The sequence below is a fragment of the Carassius carassius genome, chromosome 2 (assembly GCF_963082965.1).
Source record: "Carassius carassius chromosome 2, fCarCar2.1, whole genome shotgun sequence".
In the NCBI taxonomy this organism is placed as follows: Eukaryota; Metazoa; Chordata; class Actinopteri; order Cypriniformes; family Cyprinidae; genus Carassius; species Carassius carassius.
Genome location: NC_081756.1, coordinates 35,381,096 through 35,400,003, shown reverse-complemented (window position 1 = coordinate 35,400,003; position 18,908 = coordinate 35,381,096). Strand labels below are relative to the sequence as shown.

The 18,908-nt window shown below is 40.2% G+C and overlaps 1 protein-coding gene across 1 annotated transcript in view; it reads left to right on the top strand.

The window, feature by feature from the left end:
• LOC132109351 (NACHT and WD repeat domain-containing protein 2-like) overlaps positions 1-18,908 on the top strand; it is an 85,416-nt gene that overhangs the window by 10,730 nt on the left and 55,778 nt on the right. The window contains exon 3 of the mRNA XM_059515371.1: positions 680-768. Coding sequence (XP_059371354.1) covers positions 680-768 — 89 coding nt within the window. The remainder of the gene's footprint in view (positions 1-679; positions 769-18,908) is intronic.

Sequence of the window (18,908 nt, the reverse complement as noted above, 5' to 3'; positions counted from 1 at the left end):
AGCAGAGAAGTAGTGACTACAGTGTAAGCTGGGGAATCTCTGTTTTCAAGCCTTGCTGGCAGCTGTCCCTTGAGAAAATACAGTGTATGAATACAGTGTGTCAAAGAGAGAACAAAACAGTGACTGAAAGAGAGACGTTTGTATGTGATTTGCTTTGTAAGCAATATGCATATGATGAAAAGTATCTGAGAGGGAAAGACCTTCAACAAGCTGAAAAAAACTGAAAAAAACATTTTTTTCGGGGGGGGGGGGGGGGGGGTGTTAACTTTGGCAAATTTAAGTACTACATTTGTGGAAAAAAATATATAAAAAAACTGATTAAAGAAGATGAATTGACAAAAAAAATTAACTAAAAATAAAATGCAACTTGAAAATATAAAAATAAATTCGAATTATTAATAAATACTATAGCAGTATATAAATAATAATGCAATGTAATATATAATGTAGAGTATTATGGTATATATCAAAATAACATGGTATTAGCATCTGAGACCATCACTCTTCCATTGTACCGACACTATTTCTTTTGTAATTGCAGCCTGTTAAAAATCTGAATAAACTGATTTAAAGACATTTACAAACAAAGAATTATACATATTTACAGTTACATTTTTAAAATGTTGTCCTCTGAGTATCCTCTCTTAATATTCATGTTTATTTGTATTTCCTTTCACAGATACAGAAGCAGAGAGAAATGCTCTGAAAGAACATGTCTATCCCAAACTACGAGACTTTTGCAGAGAGAACTATGGCACTGAATTCCAGGTAACAACACAGCCATAACCTTTCTATATATTCTCTACAGCAAACATTAAGTTCACGATAAACAGATTTCTGTGTCTTTTTTTCTTTCCTAACCTTCTGGTTTCTTCTTCTCGCTCTTTGTGTTGGGAAGATAAAGTTTCTTAGGGACTATTATGTGATCTCAAGACTGATATGCTTATGCAAGACGAAAGTATGTCTCTCTTAAATTTGCCCTCAGGAGCATGGCCAGAAAAAAAATCCTTCTTTCTCTTCCCCTTCTCTCCTCCAGAGAGGTATTTACAATGCAAATGGTTTGTTGTCTGAGAGAATGGAGCAGTGGGGAGATTTTTATCATTCAATTTGATGAACAGTGCCTAGAAGAGGTACCATGGCTATTGGTGCAAAAAGTGTGCTGAGATTGAACTGAGCCTACATAGGTTTGGGGCTTGATTTCAAGAGTGTCCCTTCAAGAAACAAAAACTTTAAAGGTCCCGTTTTTCGTGCTTTTTTGAAGCTTTAATTGTGTTTACAGTGTGCAATATAACATGTGTTCATGTTTCGCGTGTAAAAAAACAGTATTTTTCACACAATTCACTTATCTGTATACCACTGTTTTCACTGTCATAAAAACGGGCTGATGTCTTACTTGTTCTATAAAGTCCCTCCTTTAGAAATACGTAATGAGTTCTAATTGTGCCAGCGGTTCCTGTGTTGTGATTCGACACCAGCTTAGCTCACGCTGCCCTCCTGGAAACGCGATTGGACTAGTTTTGGACTAGTTTTGAGAAGCAAGTGGGCATGATTTGTTTTGAAAACCTGGCAATCCTGATCTGAACGCACATGCTGGAGATGTACTTCTAATCACAGAGCGCTTTTACTGACGAGATGCGCATGAAAATCGCATTCAATTTTTTTGCACAGCCCTAACATATAGTTAACAAAGCTAAACAGCGTTGCCCTTTGTGTAATAAGTTACAGAAACTGTTAAATGCACCAACTTAAATAATAAAATACACTTAACGGTTGTGGTCCATAAACAACGCCTTCTTCAGACAAAGAGGGAACTGCTCCATCTTTCAAGAATAATCTTTGTGCGAATCCGGCATTAAACTGATTGAGATTGAGCAAGTGCTGCACATAGTTTTACATGTGGATTATAATTTTCGGGAACCGAGTCAAGCATAAATTGTAAACATTGATCTCTAAGTACAGCATTCCTGGGAAGGTCAAACAAAGGTGATTGGACTCCAAAATGAAAATAACAGCGTTTCGATGACATGGCGACAAACACAAACACAACTCCTCCTCTTCTCCGTCGGAGTGCAACAAGACCACGCCCCTTTTTGTGTGTATTCCTGTGGGCAAAGGTTAGTCAAAAAACTGTTTTAGTGATTTCATTACTGCAGGAACTAGAGGGATGTAGTCCAAACGGATCGTTCGTTGTAGGCAAATTCTGTTAAATAAAATATCTCGCTTGGCATTGAACTTTGAGCTTTAGAATTTTACAGATTTTATTTATACTCTAACAACAACATTACACACTAACTAATGTTTAAAACATGGGATCACGAAGAACGGGACCTTTAAGTGACGCAAGCCTGCCTCTGAAAACATAAGTGACATTGATAATAGCAATAATTTTTGACAGAGAAAAAAACTAAAACAAATGTAACTTTATGCAAATGAGCAGCACATTTCAGGAGCGACTACAAAATGTGCATAAAGTAAGTGTGAACAGGTCTTTAGTCATAATACCAAAATTTTCTGTAGTCAATAGCAACACCTGTGAAATTCTTAATACCAATTTCGATACCACACTGTAACAAAGTTCGTAGATCAGGAAGAAGGAGGCAGGAACCGGCGAACATTTAAACATAAACTTTAATAAAAAAAAAAAAAAAACACAAAATGAAAGTAAAAGCTGCAGCTCCTAATGGATGACGGCTGCATAAAACATAACTACATAAAGTCCAGACCTGGTCTTCTCTCATCCTTCAATGTCATTCTCCTCCTTTTATCCTTTCGGAGCTCCTCTGTGGGACTCGAGACCGGTGAGTTGTGCAGGTTTCGCTCATTGTCGGTGCCATGCGGTGGTACTGGAAATATTGGTGGATGGGTTGATGCTCTTCTGCCTCCTGGCAGACGGCAATGGCTCCTCTTGTTGAGGGCAGCCAGCAGCTCCTACCCCATAACCTGCTCCTCCCCAATCATGGCAGACAGCAGCAGCCTTTGGCCTCCTGGCGAACGGTGCCGACTCCTCAGCTCCCTCTCGGATGGCAGCCACCCCTCCTGGACCCAGGAGCACGGCAGCGAGTTCTCCGTCCCACCTCGTCTTCCATCACTCCAGCACCACTGCCTTGGTGCAGCCACCTGTGGTTTCTGCTTCTAACTGCTGACTGACCTCTTTAGCACTGGAAAGAAGAAAGTGGGAACCGGCAAACATTTAAACATAAAACTTTAATAAATAAATAAACACAAAATGAAGGTAAAAGTGTCAGCCCCTTACTGACGACTGCCACATACAAATTAACAACATGAAGTCCGTGCCTGGTCCTCTCTCGTCGTTACTCCTCCTTTTATCCTTCCGAAGCTCCTCCATGGGACTCAAGACTAACCTCATCCTAACCCTATATCACTGCTTATCTTTTCATGTATGTCAGTTTATGTTTATCAGGTGTGAGTGATTTAAGAGTAAGATTGGTCCACAATGTAGTACTGGGGGTATAGTACTGGTTGAATGAACATTTCTTCAAATATGAGATTTTGGGATGGAAATGTCACACTCTGGAATCATTATGTTGCGCTTTCATTCCTCAAGTTCTCTGTGTGACCTAGTTTCTGTCTCATGATAATTGTGTCATTATGTTCAGGTGTGTCTTGTCAATTACCCTCTTTAACGTTCCCCTTACAAGTTGCATTCTGTTCAGTGTTTGGTTGTCCAGTCTCGTCGATGTGTACATGTGATTAAGCCTTCACCTTGTGGATTACCCCATGTGGATTATTAGAATCAGAATCAGAATCAGAATGAGCTTTATTGCCAGGTATGTTTACACATACGAGGAATTTGTTTTCGTGACAGAAGCTCCGCAGTACAACAGAATGACAGCGACAGAACATAAAACACATAATAAAAGAATATAAAAATACAAAAAATACAAATAAGTAGATAAGGAATGACAATATACAAATTGACAATTGTAGGCAGGTATATTACAAAAATGCAGTTATGTATGTACATGTATATTATGTGCAAAATTTAAGTGTATACTAAGTATGTGTGTTAGATAAATTAAGTGTAGGTGTATATAAATATAAAGTGTAGTGTGTTCAGTGTGTATCAGCTGTTCATAAGATGGATTGCCTGAGGGAAGAAATTATTCCTGTGTCTGGTCGTTCTGGCGCTCAGTGCTCTGTAGCGTCGACCAGATGGCAACAGTTCAAAGAGGGAGTGTGCTGGATGTGAGGGGTCCAGAGTGATTTTAACAGCCCTTTTGCTCACTCTGGATAAGTACAGTTCTTGAATAGAAGGGAGAGTTAAACCGATGATTCGCTCAGCAGTCCGGACTACCCTCTGTAGTCTTCTGAGGTCCGATTTAGAAGCTGAGCTGAACCAGACAGTTACTGAAGTGCAGAGGATGGATTCGATGATGGTGGAGTAGAACTGTTTCAGCAGATCCTGTGGCAGGTTAAACTTCCTCAGCTGGCGAAGGAAGTACAACCTCTGCTGGGCCTTTTTCACAATGGAGTCAATGTGAATGTCCCACTTCAGGTCCTGAGAGATAGTGGTGCCCAGGAACCTGAATGACTCCACTGCAGTCACAGTGCTGTTCATGATGGTGAGTGGGGGGAGTGCAGGGGGGTTTCTCCTGAAGTCCACAGTCATCTCCACTCCACTCCAATTAAAACTTATTAAAGTTTTAATTAACTTTGTATCATGATCTGCCTTGTTTACGTGCTTTTCTCCCACACTAAACCTTGACAGAAGACCGGACCTTGAAAAGTAATGTGGCGTGTTTCCCCGTGTTTTGTTTTTTCCTTTTTGTCAGTTTTTGTTTTATTTTATGGATGATCCTGCCGTCTTCCTCCTCCTGCTTGAGCAGATGAGCCTTTCCCTCGTGGATCCAACAAGACTATTCATGGAAATTGCCAAACATACCCACTATCGGACTACTGCCTCTGCACTCTTTACAAGATTACCCAGATTTACTAGTGCAGAGCGAGGTTGTCTGGAGATGGTCCTCGGGGGAATATCGCTGAGTGGGTGCTGTGCAGTGTCTTGTGCATCACCTCTGACTGTGGATATCGCGAATGACACCAGCCCCATTCCGGACCCAGAGCCCAGCCCACCATCTCCCTGATGCGTGGAGTACATGCACAAGCCCACCGCTGACAGAGAACCAACGAGCCATCGCCGCATGGAGTGACATAGTTGAGGATCGCCGTGGAGCCAGAAGCCATGACATCAGTCCAGGTTTCTGAGCCGGCAACGCCTCCTGCCACAAGGGGGAAAGCCACATACAGTGTGAGCATGGAGAGGAGTTCCGCCCCCTGCACCGCGGCTGAGGGTGAGCTGAATATGGCGTGGCAAAAGAGCCAAAATGAAGAGGAGGATCTTATAGACTGGGAGTCTGAACTGGAAATTGAACTGCTCCCTGTCCTCTCTCTGTCATCTCCACTGGTCCCATCCAGACCTCCTTAGTCCTTGGTTTCCTCTTCCAGCCCTGAGGGGCTTTCCGATCCTCCAGTGCCTGCTCCTGGAATGTGTCCTCCAGTGCCTGCCCCTAGAATGTGCCCTCCATTGCCCACTCCTCGAAAATGCCAACCCTGCCCTCCCGATTCCAGCCTCCTCCACCGCTGTTGTCTGGCAGCCCCTCTTCTCACCCTCAGCCCACCATCTGTGTGCTGGAATCGCCACGGGTCTGCCACTCTCCATCAGCATCATGGCTGGAAGATCCCTTGTCTCCACTTCCAGCCTCTGAATCCCGAACTCTGCCTCGGCCGTTCAACCCAGCAGCTCCACCATGGCTCCTAGCTCCCTCCTCTCCACCATGGCCCATCAGTCCATCAGCTCCGCCGGGCTCCCTCATCCCTCTGGCTCCGCCTTGGTCTTTTGTCGACCATCAGCCACCCCGGGACACCACTCCTCTGGCTCCACTTCGTCCCTCCATCCCTCAGGCTCTGTCAGGCTCCTCCTACCCACCTCAGTCCTCGGTCGCTCCGGCTCCACCACTGCCTTCTGGATCCCTGCCTCTGCTTCGGTGTCCAGCACCATCTGCTCCACCTTGGCCCTCCAAAACCTTGCTGTTGCCCTGGTTCATCGACTCTCCGTCTTCGCCTCGCGGTCCTCCTCCACTTGCTCTGCCGCCATCGGTCGGCCCTTCTTCTACCATGGATCCTCCCTCCGTCGGCTCCACCGTGGGCCACCAACATGGCTGTGGCCTGGGTCCCGCCTGGCTCCTCCTACTCCGGGTTCCTCCTGTCTCTTCCCTGTCTTGTCAATTACCCTCTTTAACGTTTCCCTTATAAGTTGCATTCTGTCAAGTGTTTGGTTGTCCGGTCTCGTAGATATGTACGTGTGTTTCTGCCTTCACCTTGTGGATTACCCCTAGTGGATTATTAAAGACTTTGTATCATCATTTGCCTCATTTATGTGCTTCTCTCCTGCACCACACCATGACTGAAAACTAGTCTTGTCTTTTTGCTGAAACATTATTGTGATCACAATGCTTATAATTTGATTTGAAAATAGAAAGTTAATATAATTGGAAAATCAGAATGTAGATATATTTAGGCTTAATATTAAGGCTTGAACTAAAAAAAGACACATGAATGAAACCTAATTATGGAGTTGCATATCTTGCACAATTTTGCATCTGAAGGAAGAGTGTATTGTTTTAAGAAGGTTTATAATATCTTACTGGATATTATGATAAAAAAAATACTCTTTTTAATTATATTTATCACATTTTTATTTAAGATGAACTGACAGGAAAGCAAAGTGTCAGAGAGGAAGAGGAAAACTGAAATAATTGGTGTGTGAGAAGGAGAGAGAAGGTGAGAGAGAAAAGTGAGAGACAGACAGAAAAAGAAGGGAGTTCTCTCAACCAGAAAATATGATGTGGCAAATTGCGATTCTTTCTGGTCAGCAATATTTGATTCTATTTCCTGAGAAAATTTGATTGAGTCCCTGAGAGGGATAGATGCTGGATTGAGTGTATCTGTGTGCATGTGTGAGGCTACATTTCTCTGACTAAGGCTTCATCCCAGTCCAGTCACAGCACATGCACATGCACATGCACGCAGCTCAATCCCCTTAGCAGTGGCAGGATCAGGCCTGGAAGCGCTGTAAAATGATAGTGTGGGACTCTGATAGGCTTTCATAGTGTGGGGAGCGAATTACAGCATACCATAATCTGTCTGATAATGGATTTTGCAGATATAGATAACAAAAATTAGAAAAAAGGGCTGATAACTGATTCATAGAAGATCATTTTTAAAATCCATAATACACAAATGCTGGGTTAAAAACAACCATTTCTGGGTTATTTGGCAATCCATTGCTGGTCAAATATTGGACAAAACACATTATGGGTTATTTTTACCCAGTTGGTTGGGTTAAATGTTTGACCCAAAATGCTGAGTTGTTTTTTTTTAACTCAGATATTGTTTAAAAATGACTATATTGCTGTCTTAAAATGGGTTGGAAATTCACTCACAGAATTACTAAAGGCTACTGTAGGTGAACATTTATTAATAATGTTCCCCCTTTGGATTCGGGAAGTTGTGGCCTAATGGTTAGAGAGTCGGACTTGCAATCAAAAGGTTGTGAGTTTGAGTCTCGGGCCGGTAGGAATTGTAGGTGGGGGGAGTGCATGAACAGTGCTCTCTCCACCCTCAATACCACGACTTAGGTGCCCTTGAGCAAGGCATCGAACCCCCAACTGCTCCCCGGGCCCCGCAGCATAAATGGCTGCCCACTGCTCTGGGTGTGTGTTCACAGTGTGTGTGTGTTCACTGCTCTGTGTGTGTGCACTTCGGATGGGTTAAATGCAGAGCACGAATTCTGAGTATGGGTCACCATACTTGGCTGAATGTCACGTCACTTTCACTTTCATCACTTTCATAAGCAAGAACACCCATGGACAAAATATAAGAATAATTGAATTCACTCTGATGAATACAATATAGTTTACAATATTAAATACAGTACATTTAATCTCATTTATCAAGTATTTTAGAAAAATTTAAAAGTAACATTTTAATTTTAGTGTTTTCAACCATTGTCCGTTATCCTTTCCACCCAAATTGTCCTGTGTCGCCAAAATCTGAGCCAGAGATTGGCTGCTGTTCGGTGGGGGAACTGCGACCCTCAGACCACTACCTCACGTTTCACTCGTAGATGAAAGATGCCGTGACTGACAACCTGCCCATAAACAAACAATACTGAGATTAAAGAACATATTTTAACATCTAAATAATTTTAATTAAGTATTATAAAATGTGTTTCCATCATGTGAAACCACCATTGCTGATGCATTTAGCTAACTGACAAATCATTTACAGCACAGTGAAGATTTTATAGAAAAAATAAAATGTTTACAAACCTTTATTTCACAGCAGAAGTGCACTAATTAGCAGCACTGAGAAGAGCTCTCACCTGAAGAGGACACAAAAGACTGTAACTTGACAGCTGGGTTGTTTCATCAGAGGGAGGAGAAGGGGTGAATAGTTTCAGCTGTCAGTGAGATTGACCCAGCCACTAACACAAAAGCTGGGTAACACAAAAACTACCAAACACTGTGTGGTGGGAGAAGCAAACGACTAACACAATGGGGGAGGCGTCAGGCCTTTGAGAGGCTTTTATTAAAAGAAAAATAAGCAAAACGGAATAAAAGTGTCAAAAAATAAACTGTCCAAAATGAACAGGGGATCTGTTGCCCCGTCATGCTACGAGGTTTGTAAAGGACAGGTAATGTTCATGAAGGAAGGGGTCATGTAAGGGGCGGAGTCCGGCGGCCACACACACTCCCCTCTTCGGTTTGGGGTGCAAGGGGCAGCGGCTGCATCCTCTCATTGGCCGCGGCGCTTGAAGGGACTAAACGGCCCGGCATCCTGGCCATACGGCTGTGTAACGGGTGCAGTTCTTGTCCGGACCATGGGTCCGGCAGCTCACGTCTCTAGCAGCATGGGAGTCCCTCTATGCACCCTTCCTGGACCCACGAGGACACCAGCATGCAGGCACGGGGAAGAGACCTGTCTCTCGAGGAGAGGCGCGCTCGGCATTTAAACAGCAGTGGTGATGAGGCTCCATTTGCATCAGGAGTGCCTCACCACACGCCGCAAGCCTATGTTAATTCAGCGCCCCTCCTCTCTCAGCACCCACTCCTGTCAGGAGCCTGGTGAAGGGCAGCGATTAAGGGATGGGGTGGCGATGATAATTAGGTGGGAGGCAACCACCTCGTCACCCACCAACCCCCCATCCCCCCCAAGCGGCTTTTCCCATCATCGGCCAGCCGCCCACACAGTGCTACCTTCCTCAACCAGGCTCCAAACGGTCAGAGTGGGCGGGGTGGGGATTCCTCTCTAGGCAGTTCTCCCTCTCACACCTTGCCGGAATAGGGACAGAGAAACTGTGTTTTAGTCAACAGCCTCAACCAACCACAGGGTAAATGACAATAGAAGAGACGTCACTTACCCCTTCTGTGGCTGGGAGGCTGTCTCCGTCATTCCTCTGTCCCAGTCCGGGTTTTCACAAACTTTTGCGAGCAGGGGAAATGACGTCACCAGGTTTTGCCCAACTGTGCTGTCTAGGCTCCACCTTGACTACATTCTCCACCAGTGTGGCGGGAGGAGCAAACAACAGACACAGTGGGGGAAAGTATCAGGCCTCGGAGAGGATTTTTTAACAGAAAAATAACCAAAACAGGGAATTAAAGTGTCAAAATTAGAAATTGTCCAAAATAAACAGTGGATCTGGTTTCCCCGTTGTGCTACGGGGTTTGTGAAGGACAAGTAGTGTTCAGGAAGGAAGGGTCCAGGTAAGGGGCGGAGTCCGGCGGCCGCACGCATTCCCCTCTTTGGTTTTGGGGTGCAAGGGGTAGCGGTTTCTTCCAGCAGCTGCATCTATCTTGTTGGCCCTAGCGCTTGCAGGGACTAGCCCGGCATCCTGGCCCGATGGCCATGTAACAGGGGTGGTTCTCATCCGGACCGCGGGTCCGGCAGCTCACATCTCTGGCTGCCAGCCCAATTTATTTCAGTGCCCCTCCTCTCTCACGCACCCACTCCAGTCGGCAGACTGGTGAAGGGTGGCAATTAAGGGACGGGGTGACGATGATAATTAGGGGTGAGGCAACCAACTCGTCACAACTGTAAAAAACAACCCAACATATGACCCAACAGGCTCAAGTTAGTTAGAAAAAAATAACCCAGCATTATTTTAGTGTATGAACAAAAACTTTATTATATTTTATTGGCATATTAAATAAATAAATAATGTATGCAAGAAATGCAAAGAAAAAGTGGTACTGGAATTAAATCAAGTCAAATCACCTTTATTTATATTGCGCTTTAAACAAAATACATTGCGTCAAAGCAACTGAACAACATTCATTAGGAAAACAGTATGTCAATAATGCAAAATGACAGTTAAAAGCAGTATGACAGTTAAATGCAGTTTTTCAAATCGCATTGTATATATTGTACAGTATGTGCCATCATATGATCCTTATATCATGTTCATGTTTTAGATGTAAGCCAACCTCTCATTCATATTGATTCATTATTATGAGAACCCCAAAGTTTATATATTTTTAGTCTTTCAAAGCCTTTCATGTCCCTTCAAACACAGCAAAGCTCTAAGAGATCACATCCTCTTCTCCCCACATGACTCTCCATTTTATAATGCTGTCTTCACAGACAACAGACATTCATGCTCAAACCTCAGCTGACCATTTAAACAACTGTGTAATCTGTTCACTATCTCCCGATGAGCTTCCAGTCAACTTGATTACATCAACAAAAGCCCAGTCTTCACGCATCACATTCAGTCCTGTTTTTATACCAGCACCACTTCTTAAAAATGGGCTTAATAATCCAATGAAAGTGTGAGAAAGGAGCTGTAGGTACTTGCAGATCACTGGTAATACTGTTTGGCTGCCATGACGACCACAGCAGAGGCAAGGTTTGATTACAGGGCTGGAGTCAAGTCTAAATGTGTCAGGTAGCCTACTGAACTGACTGATTTGCATATAAACACATTTATATAAATGTTTATTAACTCATTAGATTAATAAACTAAGTTAGATTCACAAGAGATAAGCAGTTGTGATTAAATGCAGAACACACACACACACAGTAATAATGATTTCTGACAAAATACTTTTGTTACTACCAGTGTTGGGAAGGTTACTTTGGAAATGTAATAGGTTACAGATTACAAGTTACCCTGTTTAAAATGTAATAGTAGTGTAACTTTTTCAATTACTTCATTAAAGTAATGTAACTAATTACTTTTGAGTACTTTTTGATTACTTTTCTAAATTTGTGAAAATTAAAGAATAATAAATAAAAGCATATACATCAACTTAAATACATTTATCTAATAAGCATGTGACGTATTCTGTGTAATAAACTCCTGAAACATTGGTTATTTTTTTTAAACTGCTGTCTCTTTGTATATGATGATAGTTTTCTCAAAATAAGTAAAATGCACATGAAGTGACACAGAGCAGTTCTAGAAATTATGTTTATGTGCTCGTGTACTCCTATATTGAGGCGGCAGAGGTTGAAAACACTGCGAGCTTCAGTAGGCCTATATACGTGTAGTAAATGAAACCATGTCTTTGCCATTAATTTACAGGAGGGGCGGACTGGTAAAAAAATTCAGACTGGAGAAAAAAACTCATACAAACAAATTCATGGACAAAACTATTTTTTATCTATTTTAAATCTTTAATTTGGGGACATGCAAAATAATTAAAAGTTCTCTCCTGAACTGCACCTTCACTTCCATTTTTCTCTTCAGTCTCTTTATTTTGCCCTGTTATCCATCTCTCTCGTGACTTTAATACTCAAGATTGAACAAAACTATACTTTACAATACAATACTCTACAGTACAATATCTTTATAGAAAAATCCTAATACTGTACATGAGTCATGTTTTTCCCTTACAAAAGTTAAACATGCTTTTATTAGCCTATATAAAAGTAAAATAACCTTGTTTTTTTTTTTTTTTTTTGCAAATGGATTTGTATTTATTTTTAAATAAATACATTTGTAAAATAATTTTACATTTTTGGTTACCACAGTTAAACAATAGTAACCATTTTCTCTGGATTTATAGTTAAATATTAAAATGTTAATTTTCGTAAGGGTTGTGTTGTTGTCTGTCGTAGCTCACTAAACCTATGAAAAAATCGGATTTTTTTTTCAGCTAAATTCCTACTGTAACATTACAACTGATAATAATGATGTCCTTTATATATTATTTTGAGTGATGACTGATGAGCAACGTGCTGCTGCTTGATTAAATAAATAAAAAAACAAAGACAAAAAAAGCATCTTTACAGATGAAACTGACCTGAAACCCTGAACAGTAGTTCTGCTTCTCTGCTCCAGCAGTCCTCTCTCTCTCTCTCTCTCTCTCTCTCTCTCTCTCTCTCTCTCTCTCTCTCTCTCGCATTGATTACTCTATGAGTCTGATCCAAACCGTTTGGCGGAGGCGCGGAGAGCGCGCGAGTCATGACTAACACTTCATGACTTATTAGAGATTTAATTATCAAATGGCGGATTCGCAAATGATCGCTTTAGTACATTCGGCAGGCAATTATACAATAATGATATTAAATAGTGGGACAAAATCGGCTGCCAGACCACCGGGAATTGTCCTGGTTCTCCCGGTGTCCAGTCCGCGCCTGATTTCCACAGACACGCAGAATGTGCAGGAGACATATATTGCATTTTTGGGGCTTAATATTCACAGACACTAGTCCATGTCATGTTTTGATTCAAGTGTACTGACATACTTTTGATTTAGTCATCCAAAATGTGGCATATTCCGTCCGCGTTAGGCATTCCGTTTTTATGACTGGATTCTACGAACCAGACTGTATTTCCGTATCCCGGAAATTATTAGGGCGGTATGTCTCAGAATAGTCAGTGCAATTTGGGAAAGAAATCAGTTAAATCTGTATGTGGATGTGTGTAAATATTCAAATGTAATCCCCTTTGTAATCGTTAAAAATTTCATAAGTAACTGTAATTTAATTACTCATTTTTTCGTAGTAACTGTAACTAATTACAGTTACAATAATTTTGTAATTAAATTACGTAACGCCGTTACATGTAACTAGTTACTCCCCAACACTGGTTACTACTGAAAAAAAAGATAATTCACAATATCAATAAGTTAATATATCTACTAATTGTTTGATAATCAGTTTAATAATGTATCTTCTTCAAGCTATGTAAAATATTTTCAGGATCTTTTGTTTGATTTATGATGCTTTTATTTATTTTTTTTATTATTATTATTATTTTTTTTTGGGGGGGGGGGGGGGGCTTATTGGCTTATAGTGGTGGTTTAATGCGAATGTTTTTCCAGTCAGAACATCTCCAGCTTGAAAAGAAACATGTTAAAATTAAATGTCCAGTCACAGACTTCAAGGTCAAAGACTTTTGACTAGGGGTGTAACGATTCACTCGTTTTCTCGATGCATCGATTACAAACCCTGTCGATTCATATGCATCGATCTTGAAACATGATTTTTGAATCGTGAATCGCCGATCTTGGACAGCAATCGATTCAAAATGCTAAGAATCGAATGAATCGCGATTTCTATAGCGATTCAATGCTTTCAAAATGTATACACATTAATACTACACGCACGAATTCATGGAGACCTTGAAGAGTGTTCGTGAATCCTCTTACCTGTCCTTCACGCGCTCCACTGTTTACTGCCTGAGACTGTCACAGGATTGCGCTCGCGCTCCGTTCGTCTCTGACGCAATGGCTCAGTTTGTCAATGGCTCTCTGCATCTTACCGACGGAGTTACCGGAGCCGTCGACAGCTGTGTTTATTGCATGGACGGAGCAGAAATGTAAGTGTCTAAATCATACGCACAGTTCCACTGAATGATAAGTGTGTTTAAACAATGCGGATGAACCGAATATACGAAGGAAACTTTTAAAATTAACCACAGCATTAACAACGACCTTGAAATAAGAGCGCGAGATTTATCTGATAATCAGATGCATGAAAGTAGCGTTTGTTTCATTAGCAAACAGACATCTGGCGCGTTTTCTCTCAGAATCATTCGCTGATGGAGAGGAAAAGTTAAATAGAGATGAAGACGTTTTCACACTGAAAGAGAAGCGATCTCGCTCTCATAGACGTGCCAGGCTATATCTGCAGCTAATAGAGTTGTGACGTTCGCGAACGAACCGGTTCTTTTGAACGGCTCATAAACATGAACGATGGGAGCCGAGTCGCGGCTGGAGGGGAGCCGTTCTTTCTGTCGTTCTTTTATCCTATGCGTGTTTCACACAGATGCACACAAATGAGCTCCTCCGCGAGACAGAACAGTTGTAGGGGGAGGGGCGCACCCAGCGCAGGCAAACCCTTTATAGCGTGATGTTAGTTATTAGTTGTGCACACATCCTTCACGTCCTTCACATCCTGCGTGCCTCTGTCATTGGGTAGGAGCGTTGAAAAAAAAGCTGTTTTGCACAGACATTTATTGCAGCCCACTTTGTTATTGTTCATTGACTTGAAGGGGCTGATGTTTGCAAAGTTTACAGTAGTAATTGTATGTAGTATGTAGACATTTCCATTTTATTTATTCTAACTTTAAATATTTTTTGTTTTCTATCAAAATGTTCTTGTGTGATAACAATGTTCTTGTGTGGAAGTGTTTGTAGTAAAAGCTGTTTTGCACAGAAATTCATTCCAGCCGGCTTTCTTTTTGATGTTTATTCGTGAGTAGGTATTGTATGAATAACATAAGTCAACGTAGCTTTACACACACACACTTTGTACTAAAGGTAAATCCAAAATAGTGATGTCACTGTCTAAGCAGAGGGATTTGTGCAACCCTATGGAATATAGTCCACACATGACAAATGAGGTAATAATCAATATTTCAGAATAATTCAAACTCAGATATTGGTGTGTGATATCTGAGTTTTAATTATTTGACTACAAATCTCACCTCATCATTCTTCCCAGTGATTATTTCCAGGATAAACTGAGATGGCTCCAAGCTGGCTTCTTAAAACTGACTAAATATTTAAAAGAGCCAAAAGAGCCGTTCTTTTGAACGGCTCTTTGAAAGGAACGGATCGCGAAGATCCGGATCCCCTCAAAGAGCCATAAATCCCATCACTAGCAGCTAAACTGAATAAAAGCAGAATGAACTGATGAAACTAAAAAAAACCCACAAACAATTTATGAATGATGCAGTGCTAATTGACATTTATTACAGTACAGAAACTATAAAGTATATTTTCTACCTTATTCTGTGCAGAAAATTTAAATAATTGCTAATAAAATGTAGCCTAGTATATAAAACAATCATAAAATTGCCATTAGGAAAAAAATATATATTACAAATGATTGATTATTGTCCAGCAGTGTATTTGATTTATTACAGCTAATTAAAAGTAATTAAAAAAGTTCCTTGTAAAAAATAAAATAAAAATAAGAATAATAATTATTATTATTATTATTATTATTATTATCATTATTATTATATAGGCTACATACATAAAATGATTGTATTTGACATTTCTGTCACTTCTGAAATTATGGCTATGCCCCTGGTGTGACAAAATGTTAGCTTATACATAATACTCTTTAAGCTCTTTTTTAAAAACTTGGCTTACATACATTTTTACGTATGCCATGTCGCATCATTAAACTATCATTTAACAATGGACAAAAGGTTTTTTTTTGTTTTGTTTTTTTAACCTATGGTTCTCTAACCATAAATGCTACTGTAATTTGCCCCCTGACTAAGCATTTAAATAATTTAGTAGAAGCATTTAAATAATCCCGTGAATGCACTTAAAGAATGCAGAATCGAATCGTTATAATCGAATCGAATTTAATTGTGAATCGAATCGAATTGAATCGTTCTAAATTTGCAAAAATCATTCTTGAATCGAAAACCTATGAATCGTAATCGAATCGCTGCCTTGCCAAAGATTCACAGCCCTACTTTTGACAGATTCTACTTTGCATAGATTTAGAGGACTGATTCATTTATGAAGGATTATTCATTTTCACAACATGGTGTTGCATAGAGATTTACAATGGACTCTGCCATTAAACTGACTATTATAGATGTTTCAGGGGAATCTAAACAGTTAAAACATCTAAAACACAGAAATATAAAATTTCTCAAGCTAAAAAAATATATATATACAGATGATAATAATAATAATAATAATAAATATATTGTGACATCGAGAAAAGGTGTGTTAAAAGGAAAGTGTATTTGTGGGGGAAATGGATTATTAGCAGTTTGTGCTTGGGTTAATTGCCTTGCTTGAAGGTGGTAAAGTGGGATTATGACCTATGTAACCATCATTTGGTGACTCGTTCGCACTCCTCAGCAGGCTATGAATCCAACCTCAACCCCTACAGTCATCCTGGGAATTCATGGCCTGTTGTATATGTGCTCCATGCTGGCGAGAGCACATTGGATCTGTCAGCACTCATTGGAGCTTCAGCAGATGAGAAGGTGAGAAAAAGGAATGGAAAACAGCCGAAGGGTAAATCAAAGAGACAGAGTGAGGTGAAAAGATAGAAGGACTTAAATACAAACGCTCATTCCTCACAGAGTTTGGAGGTTGTGTATCACTGTTTGTGCGTTGATCCATGGACTTGTATGGAATATTATTCCTTGCTTTCTGCCTTTCACTATCATACACTTTTCATCTCCCAGCATGCCTCTGTTTCCCTCCTACTTTTGCTATTGTAGATGCTTGTGTTCATTCTTCTCTTCTTGTTTTCGATAATTGAATGGTATAAGCGTAAGATATAGCGTTCAACCATCGTACACGTTGGAGAATCATATTTCTTTTCTAATTGGCCCCTAATGGGGGCCATAAGTTGACTCATTTGTCTTCTATTAAAGTGATACGTTCATGTAGCCAGAAGGGCCAGAAGAATGATAAATCATAACTTGTCTCAGGAGAATCTGTGGGTCTTTTCATCGGGCTGAAACTGGCAACTGCACTATAAATTATGTTTGTATCCTCTGCTCTATCGTTTTGGATCTCATCATGAAATTAGCTCATAACTTATGCTCATATCAAACCATTTGGACTCTTGTGCTGTTTACCATTTAGATGATCATTTTCTTTTTGCAGAAGTTGTTATCGCTGCAGGCAGCCAAACCAAACTAAATCTTAGAGTACAATTTCTGTTTACTTCTGTATACAGTAGTGTAGTTGTTTGTAGGTGTGTGTTAAAAAAATCATTAATAAATAAATCATAAAAAACACTACAATTTTTCATGGAAGAAAACAACAACAACAACAAAAAATGTCATTTTTTAAAATTTGGTTTAATAGTAACTTAGTAGTTTAACTTGCAATGTTATGTTTCAACATTGTTTTATTGTTATGTTTGTGTTTTTAACTATTAGGCACTAAATCCCTTGCTTCTGTTAAATGCCCCCTTTTAAAATAAAACATACAATGCACTGTTAACCTCTAATCAATGCTGATTTGAAATTTCAAGACTAAGAAAGTAGTAGCCGACTAATATGTGATATAAGCTATTGCTGTGTTGCACAATGTATGTGCTTTCCTACATGTTTTTTGAAACAATATAATAATGTCATCATAAGTAATTGATGGCATGTCACCCAGATATTGAAGTTACAAAACAAGAGGTTTTTATGACAGATTTCTTTTTTCTGTCCAGTCGCATACAAAGATGAGCCTCTGTGATAGTTTTCTGCATGATTTCATTCCCTTTCATTCCATCTCCAAGATGAATATAAATATGGAACTTTTTCAGCACTGACATTGACCAGTTTGGCACACTTTCACCCTTTATCTCCAGCCATTTGGGATTTATGAAGTATTATATTTGCAAACCCTTAGTTTGAGCTGTGTAATTATGTAAATACAGTCATATTTGCCTGATGTTATGAAATTTTATGTCCAGGTCCCTCAGTAAATGAGTAAATCTCATCATCATTTCTATGGTCACACTATTATTGGAAAATGACAGCTTTTCAGTCTCTTTTACTCCACACCAATGTGCAGTATACTGTGTTTAATGATACTTGCTGCATATGCGTGTTTTTTCTTTGAAAAACCCTAACTTTGTAGCCCTGTGTGGTTTAAATGTGGGCTGTAATGCATTAAAGATAACAAGGAAACAGAAGTCAGCATTTGTAACAGTTCTTTGCTCAACAGTTAAATTAAGTTGTTTTCATAGTTCATTACAATGTGATTAGTTTGTAATTTACAAATATGAGCATCATAAAAAGTAGACGACAGCTGTCATAATTTAAGAAATCAGTGGCAGACACTGCAGAAATAACACTGCATGAAAAGTGGGATTTTCGACAGTTACCGGCGCTGTAGATTGTTGTGGAAGTTCAGGTTTACGACTGTAAACGGCAATTTACAGGCAACACTGCAAACTGTCGGAAATTGTCGGAAATTGACGTGGAACTTGCTTTGCAGTTTTTCCCCCGTGACCCCCCTCACACTAATGCTTTAACATGTAAATGAGACTGGTGTGAGCTTTACAAATGCAAATGAGGGTAGCAGGGGGAGTTTTATCCCAGGTGACTAAAAGGTATTAACTTAATTCTAAAAAAAAATACAATACAATATTTATTTATAACGCACAATTAAAAACAGCCAAGGCTGACCAAAGTGCTCTGGGCAATAGATAAAATGCAGGGTAGAAACAGGACAATAAAAAAGGCAATAGTTGTAGGCCTATCATAGTCAAGGGGTATTAAAAGCAAGAGAGAATAAATAAGGATGTTTTGAAGATGGAAATTGAGGGAGCTAGTCTGATATAGAGGGGTAGACTGTTCCAAAGTTTTGGGCATGCAGTCGCAAAAGTGCAGTTGCCTCGTTTTCTTAAGTCTGGATCTGGGCACGTTGAGAAGACAGTGATCACTGGATCTC